This window comes from Malurus melanocephalus, unplaced genomic scaffold (assembly GCF_030028575.1).
Source record: "Malurus melanocephalus ecotype Western Australia unplaced genomic scaffold, MMel_1.1 scaffold_43, whole genome shotgun sequence".
NCBI lineage: Eukaryota > Metazoa > Chordata > Aves > Passeriformes > Maluridae > Malurus > Malurus melanocephalus.
Window position 1 is genome coordinate 2,434,919 of NW_026623275.1, and position 10,958 is coordinate 2,445,876.

At 38.4% G+C, this 10,958-nt stretch overlaps 1 protein-coding gene across 1 annotated transcript in view; it reads left to right on the top strand.

Annotated features, from left to right (window-relative positions):
* The first annotated feature begins 710 nt into the window (after positions 1 to 710).
* NOX3 (NADPH oxidase 3) overlaps positions 711 to 10,958 on the top strand; it is a 37,818-nt gene continuing 27,570 nt past the window's right edge. The window contains exons 1-4 of the mRNA XM_057364811.1: positions 711 to 755; positions 1,423 to 1,518; positions 1,721 to 1,831; positions 3,616 to 3,700. Of these exons, the coding sequence (XP_057220794.1) occupies positions 711 to 755; positions 1,423 to 1,518; positions 1,721 to 1,831; positions 3,616 to 3,700 (337 nt within the window). The remainder of the gene's footprint in view (positions 756 to 1,422; positions 1,519 to 1,720; positions 1,832 to 3,615; positions 3,701 to 10,958) is intronic.

Here is a 10,958-nt window from a genome sequence, read left to right on the forward strand (position 1 = left end):
GTAATGGCATTCTCATGGTTCTGCTAACTCACATTAACGACCATTAGCCCTGGTTTAAAAAGTAGCTGAGCTTGATAGCGTTTCATCTTTAAGAACTTTTCAGTTATTTTGTCACAGAAAGGTCTCCTTCACAGGCAAGCCAGGAAAGCCTTAAGGAAATGGTTTTRCTAGAGAAAGAACGAGATTACTACAGGCAGAATTTGCACAGCTTCTGGCAAGGGGAGGCAAGGGTAAGTGCAGAGCCCTCACCAGGACATCCTCCCATATTAACACACAGAAGGGATGCTGCCATTTACTACTGAATTAAAAGACAAATAATTAAGAAATGTTGCACCCTGTTCAAACGGCAAAAACAAAGTAAAAAAAAAAAAAAAACAAACAAAAACCAACAGAAATACATGCTGGTACAAGAGGACAATTTAATGACAGCATCTCTCATTTGCTGAAAAATAACTCTGGATAGTGAAAGGACTGGACAATGACCAGCATTTTATTTACACAGATCATGAGACATGTCACTTGGGTGATCTGCTCTTGTCAGGCAGCCTTTAATTAGAAAATTCCTAGAGAGAGCTCGTTCTCCCACTAGGTGCTTATTAAAAACTAGAGACAAAAGGAGTGAGTAGAAAAGCCCAAGGAATGGACAGAGAACTCAGTTTAACCTGAAAGGCAAGAGTCAGCTGCTGCTAGCATAGGGAGAGGCATTCAGGATGGGATGCTGGATTTTCAATGAAAAACTCTCAGTGCTGTTATTAGTGAGTATTTTTAGCATTAAAAAAATCTAATTGGATATATATAAATATTTTAAGCTTGCTTAAAAGACATTTTATGGTTTGCTTACAGTAATACTCCCAAGCTTAATGTAAAACTTGCTATAAAATATTCAACAACCTTTTTATAACTACTCTTAAAAACAATTTAAAGTCTTAGTGTTTTATTTTTAATTATTTTTAAGTCTACGTACTTTAGTTCCTCAGATAAAGGGAGCAGGGGTTTGCAATCCTAATTGAAATGATATTCTGAATTATTTTCAGACAGTTTGGTGAAAATTATGTATGGGGAGCAGAGAAAGGAATATCCTTAGTTCCTAACTCCCCCCATTTCTGTGATTTTTTTTTAATTTTAGCATTTATTGCCTTTTTAGAGACCAGGTTAAGGCCTGTGCTTAAGAGCAAGTTTACCATGAGACAATAAACATCATTTATATCCTCTGCTGGGGATGTGGGGGTAGAACTGTAACCCTAAAAGATAGCCTCATTCCAGTGGGCATTTTTTTTATTTCTATCATCTGTGATCAAGAAYTGCATTGCATACTGATTTTGAAACATCTCTCAGATGCTCTTAAAACTATAACCATAACCAGTTTATTTGCATAAAGGAATATTGTAAGTGTCATTAATCTGTMGCGTCTCTGCTTTGTAGCTGGTGTGGCTGGGACTGAACTTCTATCTGTTTATTGACACCTTCCACTGGTATGAAGAYGACAATGCTTACATTTATACACGGATTATGCTGGGAGTAAGTATGAGTCTGATTGTTAAAGGGATCCACAAGAAGAATATATTCATAGTCTGATTTTATTTACATCCCTCATAAAGCTTTTGATGCTTCAACAGTAATTTTCTCATATAAGAGTATTATATTAATGTAGTATTTTCTTTCTTTTGCTCTTCCTATACCAAGCTTGTAATTTAATTTCTTTATGCTGTTATATGTACAGTCAACCCTGGCTTGGGCAAGAGCTTCTGCAACGTGCCTTAATTTTAACTGCATGCTAATCCTGTTACCAGTCTGTAGAAACCTTATTTCATTCTTAAGAGGAGCAAGCATTGTAAGTACCATTTCTCAAATAGCCATATTATCCTCTCTTTTTTATTTCTGTAGTTCAGCAATATTATCCATATCAAACATTTTCCAAGGAATTTTAATTTCTGATAGAGAAGCCTGTACACTATTGCCTAGTTATTACCATTTAAATTGTCAGTATTCATGACTGAAGAGAAACAAATGACTTGTTTAACACAGTGCTCTAAATGCAACACTGATTTTGGCAGCTGCTGCATAGCATGGTGTCATGAAGAGAAAAGTGAGAAGCTACAAAAAAAAGGGACATAATAATTTGACTTGGCCAAATGGAGAAAATTCATATCCATCATGTGTATTCTCTGTAGCTGCAAGTGAAAATTGGAATAATAAAATGTTCAAATAGATTAAAATGTTCTAAGGATAATAACTAACATGTTTAAACACTTCTGTCTGAGTGGCCACCAGTCAGGTCTTCATTTGTGGCAAGTGCCCTTTTCTAACAGAGTGGTCATCTGCTCAGAGGTGTTTACTTAAACTTGGAATCATGCATGGGAAGTACTCAAGGCTTTAGCTCCATTAGCTGTAAGTTCAACTTGCATTAAATTATTACAGTCAGGGCAATCCCAATGCCACATGTTTGGGTAAAAAATCACTGATCACTTCATGACTCCAAGTACAACGGTTTAGATTCAGTTATTTTATAGTAAGATGGTTCTTATTTCAGTTCTGCCTTTTTTTTTTGTTTTCTTGATTGTTAGGCTTAGATGTTAACCAGTCTTTAGGCTGGGAATCAACACTTGTATCATTGCTGGGGTTCAGGAGTTGAACATTTACAAGAGCAAAWAAAAAGAAAAGGTGTCTTGGACTTCTGAATCAGTTTGTGCAATAGCACAGAATACATGCATGCCCACTTAGATGCTGAGTAAGAACTCAGAGAACTGGAACCCTTCTCACCTTCTCACAGATAATATTTTGCTCTTCTGGACAATATTCTGCTCTTGAGGAACATGGTACAGAGTAACTCAACTGGCTCCAGCATGGTCAGCATGGGCTGGATCCAGTGACACTCCAGGGAGGTGCTGTGCATTGGCATTACACCCTGCGGTGCTCCAGATTTTTGGAAGGCTTATTAGCTGGGAAACAATGTGGATGCATGCCAGGATCTTTGGCATGGYGCCATGCCAGGTCGTGTGAGCAATCCAGACACCCACAGCAGCACWCAGAGACTGAATTCTGTCCAGGATTGCTGTCTGGTTTCCAGCAGGGCATGTTAGCTTTGGCTCTGCGCAGGGGCACCCAGCTGGCCGTGAGCACAGCACTGCCGAGCCCTTCCAATAATGGGAGCACGGCTCACTAACACATCAGCATGCAGCCACCTGAGGTCTAGACAGCCTCACCCTCCCGGGGTGTGCATTTCCTGAAAGCAGAGAAAATGTTTTCTTTGCGAGCCGGCTTTGGCAGCACTTCAGCTGTGCTYGTGCAGCTAAAGCAAAGCTGGCAAGGCAGTGGTGGCCCAGCCTGGTGTCCTTACACCAGCAAATGAGTTCATGTCAGCTCACACAAACCAGCCACAAATCACAGCTAAGTGTAGCAGAGCTTTATCAAACCTTTTTTTGAGCCCCTGTATAGGCTGAATAGTTTCTGGAGTGTTACTTAAGAAAGTTATCTGAGTCCCAAAAGGAACCCCAAACTTSTACTGAATTCCTTCAGCATTCTGTTTTCCTGTGTTCTGAACTCTTCTCCTCTCCAAAATGTGAGTTGTAAACATCAATAGGAATGATATAAAACAAGTTCTGCTTTTTCACCAAGTTCTGTGGAGGAGCACTGAGGAGACAGCTTGACAAAAACATCACATTTCACAAGATGGTTGCCTATGGAATAGCATTAAATGCAAGTAAGCTTTTTTTTTGGTTTTATTTTTTTCTTCTTTGCCTTTGAACTGTTTTGAATTTCACAGTGATTCTGCCTAATGCTGTAATCCCCATCAGCTCTGAGACGTGCTATTTTAGTGCAATCATTTGTTGTCTGCAGCTTTAAATATGTGTAGGAGTCCCATCTGATTAACCATTTGYAATCTTTTTTGCTTGAGAAGAATCTGACTGTCAAGGCAATAAACTTTCAATCTGAATAGTAAATACCAGTTGCCACTTAGTTATTCTGACCAATTTGTGTGGTCTTAAAATTTAGTGCAAATAACTTTCATTAAATCTGTGAGGGTAGATGTTTGGGGAGATGACATATCATTTCGTGTCTGCTTCTGTAATGAAATTATGCCTGTGAGTCACAMCACACATCTGTCCACCAATATATCTTCAATAACTTTTCAACCAGGTAATAAATTTAATCTGAATTTGAGAGAGGCAGGTGTCTCAAAAACAATGGATTTGTAAATATTTATTTTAAGAAGGTGACTGATACAGGATATTAATGGCCCCTTTGAGCGAAAAACAACATCTTGGAATCAAAATTTATCTGTTCTGCTGGTCCTTATGACTTACTGAGGTGCTTGTTCACCTGGCTGGGAAAAAGACATGGCACCTTCCTGTTCTCTATGTAGTAAAAGGACCTGGAGTTTGTAGCAATTCAAGGACATGAGGGGAACAGGAAATAGCTTGAGGAAAAGGGATGTAAGAGAGGAATGAACAAAAGCCAGTGTGAAGAAGGACATGAGCACATAGAGATGGAGAAGTATCTGAGATATGTGGTTCTCTTAGAAAATGTGAAGGAGGCAGAGGGAGGAATTAATCAGGGCTATTTGCAAGCAYCAGACATTGCAGGGTAACAGTTCTACCCCCAGGCTGTCAGGGTGGATTCTGGTCCCAGTATTTTTTTCAGCCTGCATGAGGGARCTGCTTTTGCGTGTGTAGGCTGTTAATGTCCGCATGCAGTGAGACAAGAATATGAGGTCAGGGTTGCTAACAGGAATCAGTAGCTAAAGTTTGTTTTCTGTWCGTCGTGCTAAAGAATTCAGAGGGGAAGGCTACAGGATGCAAACATGCCTCTTCTAGTGTATTATGAGGAATTACTTTTCTGTCATGTCCACTCATTCACCAGAGCTCAGTTTCACCATAGAGCAGATTCCTGCAGAGTGCAACATTGCTCCTTTGATTAATAAATCAGCACAGGAATATAAGTTAACGGGCTTTACTTGGTGTAGWATAGGTCATACTCCAAAAAGAAAGCTAAACTGCACTGTCAAACTTTTTATGTTTTTTGTTTTTACATTAATATTAAAATGTTTGCTAGTGCATTAAATTGGACAGTTAGGGAAGTGCAAGTCTATCAGAAAAGTGATTAYTTTACAGCTTCACTAATTTCAAGGAAAAAGACATAGGAGCCAATGCGAAATGACAGAAAGCATGATCATATAATTCTCATTTAAATCACTCCCTAGGGTTCATTTTTGGATTGTTATTTGAGTTGGTTGATTTTTTTTTCCTAAATATTAAATGGAAAAATAGTTGATGAGATATTTGAGGAAGAGAACACAACACAGGGATGAACAAAGCCTAATAAGCAAAGCATGACAGCTAATGAATTCCTGCTTCCTTAACAGTCCAGTGAGAAACAGCKATCATATTTGGAAAAGTACTGCATCACTGTGTAGTCAGACTTGGGTAAAGAATGGCCAGAAATTGAATTGCCTGAAATTCAATTTCAGGTTCATAGAAAAATAAAATCTACAGAGCACATTTGACAGAAAAGCAGCATTTCAGAGTGGTACCCRCAAGTACACTGAATGCTTTTAAATAAAATCTAACTGTTAAAATGATGTGTAAATAGATGCCATTTTCCTCTCAACTGACACATTATTTATTCTAGTACTACCTATATTGCTTTTTATTGCACAAAAACATARTCAAGTCCTATTAGTCTATTGCAGTTTAGTAATTCTTAGTTAAAAGAATGCTCTCCCTTGTATGATCAATAGCCTAAAAGTGGCAGCAAGGAGTTAAACCAATTTGAAGATCAGATCAGTAAGCTTAGCCTCACAATGTAAAATTGTAAACTCCTTTGTTATTGAAGTAACATGTATTCATCTAGGCTTGCCAGGTGGTGTTATTCCAGCATATTTATTTAATAGTGTGCTAAAAATAGTCAGTGCAGCATTAGTATTGTCTGGCTTCTAACAGGCAGCCAGCTCAGCCGAGGTGTGCCTGGCCTTGGAAAAAGTACATCTGTACCTTTAATTTTTCATCAGCTCTAATACAAATTCAAGAGCAGGCTTTAATTGGTCAGGCCATAAAGGGATATAATTAGAGACTGGTGGAAGAGGGAAGTTGGAGGAAAGAGAGAGAGTAAACAATGCTATCTATAATCAAGGGCATCATTGAAAATTCAGTAAAGGGAATTCTGCTTAGTTTGGCTTCCTGCGTTCTGCATGCCTGTCTGTGATAAGAGCTGTCTGGGAGTTATTCAGCCRCTAATAAATCTTCCTTATAGACCCGTAACTCTGCTAGAATAAAATCAGAGTTGCGTGCACTCTCAGTTTGATCAGTGCAAATAATTCTGTGCTTTCTAATGCAAAAGTGACTTGTCGGTTGAGACGCAGTGGCCTAAAACTTAAAGACASTACAAGATATAGTGAATAATGTTTTCTACCACACCTACATCTTACTGTATTGTTTTTACCATCTCAAAAAAAAGCACATTCATACATTTTCTGAAGTGGGAGTGTTGGKAGGATTTTTWTTTTTTTTTACTTTGATATGTTGTTCTTATCTTGAAAAACAAATTATTTGCATTGTTTTGGTGTTTGCAGAAAGGTTATATAGATATTTTGCTCCAACAAGCTTTGAATTATGATACTAATAAACTTTAAACAATCAAGGAAAATATGGGAAGGACAGCAAGGTTGTTTGAGTTAAGCTGCCTTAAATAGTGATTCCTTCTCCTTAAAAATTCCAGCAGTGTGATTTTCCTTAAAAGCATGCAAAATGCAGAGAGAACTATGGTGATGCCAGGTGTGTTTGGCTTTTGACAAGCACAAAAATCTAAAACTAAAAATATTTGGAAACCTTTCAATTTTCAATCACTTTTTGGTAGACTATGTGAAGGGCTTTGGTGATCTGAGTCAGAATTTTGTGTAAGTGATTACATTTTCAGGGAAGCAGATGCTTATCTTCCAAAGAGGTTTAGCTGATGTCTCAGTGTTGTACTTCCAGAATTTACAAAAATTCAAACTACCAGTAAACTTCTTTTTTTTTTTTTTTTTTTTTTTAAGTCAGATTGCTTAAATCCAGACTTAGTGCAACTACTAGGAAGGAAACAGTATTAAATTAAAGACTATAAAAGACTATAAGCTTCCAGCTAAGATACAAAATGGTCCAAGTCATGTTCTTCTTTGATGTTTATAACTATTCTTTAAAAAAAAAATATAATGCAAGTATGTGTGTGGTCACTACCGTAATTTTTGTACAACCTGCGCTTTTTTAGTCCACAAASACAGCATGAAGTTGAATTAAGGATTCTGTGTGACTAGAACAGGCAAAAGACAGTGGGTGGCAAAAAGAATCCAGGCTTGGTCGAGGACAGAATACTCCATGCCTGGGTTATCTGCCTGGAAAGCTGTTCTCTTCACTGTGGGCAGAAAGGCCAGGATTTGACCCTTTGACTTCATCAGGATAGGCTGGTTAATCAAAACATTTAACTGCGAGCAGCAAGCTCCAATTTGATTATTATCCTGTACAGGCATGCAGAAAAAGAGAGAGTGAAATCTCGTCCTCAGATAAACACATGAAATTTCTTTTAGTTCAATGAGAGTTGTGCATGCTTCGCTGAAGGCACAATTGGCTGAATAAGATGAGCTAAATTGACCATACTTTCAAGATAATTCAATTACATCTCTTTGTATTTAAGGATATGTACAGTAAACATCATGGTCTAATAGCAACCCTTTTCCTCCCTCTCTCCTTCCAATAAAACCTTTTATTTGATCTCAGAGGTGGACTAGATAGAACATCTCAGGGTCAAATACAAATTAATGTATGTTAAGTGCTTCAGAGGTTCCAGATGTCATTAAAAACAACAGTCAAAATCCTTCAGTCTTCATGAACTGTTATAAAAAAGAATTTTGTATAAAGGAATAGATGATTTATTCCATATGTTATATTTGGACGTGTAGAACAAGGAAAAAGTTGAACTGATAATCCTGGGATGTAGTATCTCAAACTTTCATGGTTAACTTAGATAAGTGGTGCAGAGGAAAAAAAATACCAACTGTAGTAAGCTCCGACTTCAGAAATCTGCATTTTAATTTTGGAATTTCMTAGTAAATTCCATACACTGCAGATGCAAAGACCTTTTGAAAATGCACTTTAGGGATGTAAAATATTTTAGTTAATGGCAATGTGCTCAGTGCCAGACTTTTTATTCTGCTACAACTATTATACATTAAATGAACCACACTGAAAATGGAATTAGATCTTTGCATTACTCTCACCATGCAGCTATAATTCATTTTTAGATTGCATCATTTTTTGCTAGCAGCACAAAAARACCATCAGAAATATAAATCTAATAACACTCCAGGCAATATGTAAAATCATGGGACACTCAGGTATACCAAMCTATTCAGTACATCATTAGTTTGAATATTTTTCAATATATCATTACGCTGTATMCATTAACATCTACCACAGAATAGTTTGCAGGGGGAAAAAAAAAACAACAACAAAACAACTCTCCTGCTCATTCTGGAAGTCTTCTACACTTGAAACATTCTCTACCTGTCAGAGGAAAGCTAGAGAGAACATGACTACTCTTCATCAAAATTTAATCTCAAGTCCTTCTTGAGAAGCTGTATCCATTCAATCCTTTTTTTTTTTTTTTTTTTTTTTTTTTTTTTTTTTTTTTTTCCAAGACTAGAAATACTCTGTTAGGAAATGTGGACCTCTGTCTGTCTGGAGAAAACTAGCACATCATTTCACTATCAACACTCAGCATTTACCAGATAGCACTAGATATCCCGTCACTGCTGACATATCTAGAGTTTGTATAAATCATGTAGAATCCTGAATTTTGGGGAAGGACAAGATTTTTTAGCATTCCAAACAACAGCAATGTCATGATTTCATGCAAATATTTTAAAGTCTGCAGTATCACTTAAAAAATATYTATTGTTTTGAAGGTGAAAGGGACAAAGTGTCTTTTGCTATAGACACAGATTSGAACATCTGCAATTAGTCAATGTTGATGTTCTAAATGAGCAAAAACAATTTAAAACCTGCAGCTGACAGGCTACAGGCAATCTTTGGTAAAACATCACTATGGATCCTACCTGTGTGAAACCCTCATGGTCCCTAGTTTATGGGCACTATTACTTCATAGCAGAGTTGTAAAGAGCATCCTGTAAGTGTAGAGGGCAAGAAGCCTGAGTTACAGTAAGCACCAGTAGATGTCAAAATAAAACTGCTTAGCATAAGTCCATTTAGAGATTTATTGCCAGGGGTTTCCATCCTTTGAAAGTTTTCTTTCCTCTTTCCCATTGTCCAGTACCAGACAATATGCAGCATGTAACTCCACAACTTACCACAGACAGCAGTCTGTTTCCCCACACTCCTGTCCTACAAGTGAGCTCTTTCAGATGTCAAAAAAATCAGGTCYTCATCAAGCAATGACTTGGTTCCCTTCCAGCTGGATCAGATAACACCCTTACCCGGCCAACACATCTGTTCTGAAAGGAGCCCCTTGTAGGAGCAGTTCCCCCCTTCCCACTCAGCACTTAAATGTGCTGTTACACTTAAATACATAAACAGTGTTTATACACTGCTTACACATCACTTGTGCACTGGGGAACAGATTGCCACAGCCCCCACACAGCTGCCACCTAAACCCTGCAGCAGCTTGGAGCTTCTTGGGCTCTTGGGTTTTGGCAGTCCAAACCCACACATCTCACTGGCTGCTGGTGGTCTGCTGTAGCCTTCCTTCCAGCGTCCCAGCACTGCCAGGGTGCTGGGAGAATGTTCTCGGGATCATCTCCCAYCTGATGCTGGCCAAGTTGTTCCCCACACAGCACCTAATCCATACCAACATTTGCAGGACACGCTGGGTCACTGAGTCCAGCACCCTCTGATGCTCACAGTCACGTCATATTCACCATTTCATAAAATGACCAACCTTCAGCTGAAAGCTGCTTAGATTGCTTGATCCCATTATCCCGTTTATTGAAAGGTTATTTTAGAGTCTCATTGCTCTGATGGCTTGAAACTGTCTTCTAATTTCCAGGCTCATTTTATCTCTGTGCAGTTCATATCCATTTGGATTCAGTCTCCATCCTGCTGAAGCTATTCCAGCTTGTATAAATAATTTATTATGCATTGGGCCAAAGATTCAGGAGAAATGGGAGCTTGATTTTGCAGTTTGGGTGCTCAGGATATTCACTTGGGATGCCTGTGTCGATAAATATTGGATTATTTTTATTAAGGGTTTCATCAGGAGACAGCTCAAAAGAGAATAACCAGTCAACCCAGTGACTAGGACATGTGATTTGGTTTAAAGCCTTCCTTTAAATTTAATGTAACAAGGATTTTAAAATAGGTCTTTCATCTCCCAGTGAATATCTAAGCATGAGGCAATGAGGTGAAGCAGGTGTCAAGGAGTGGCGGGGGGAGCCCCTAAGTTAACATTACCTTTTGAATGAAATGCATCCTGATGATCAACCAGCCACAGCACATCTGCTGCTCTAGAAGGATCACCTCAGAAATACAGAGTAAAAATAGCCTCTCTCCAGCCTGGACACMTGGGATAATCAACCTGCTCTTGAGGGGAATTTAACCATTTCTATGGCCAGCATCCCACTTTAACTCATATTCCCATGGACACAGCTGTCCCCGGGTACTGCAGAGGAGCTGGACTTCAGCACGTGGAGTGAGCGARACCACCAAGGCTCATAAAAATCAGCAACACCAAGGTCCTTATGCATTTAATYCTGGGTTTAAACCTATGATTACACAGTGACTAGTACAGTAAGGCATTACTTTCATCCACAGAGTTACTATTAAAATAAATGGGAGAAAAAGGCAAGAAGAGAAAATAATGAAGAAGAGGAGGGGAGAGGAAGAGAAGAGAAGAGAAGAGAAGAGAAGAGAAGAGAAGAGAAGAGAAGAGAAGAGAAGAGAAGAGAAGAGAAGAGAAGAGAAGAGAAGAGAAGA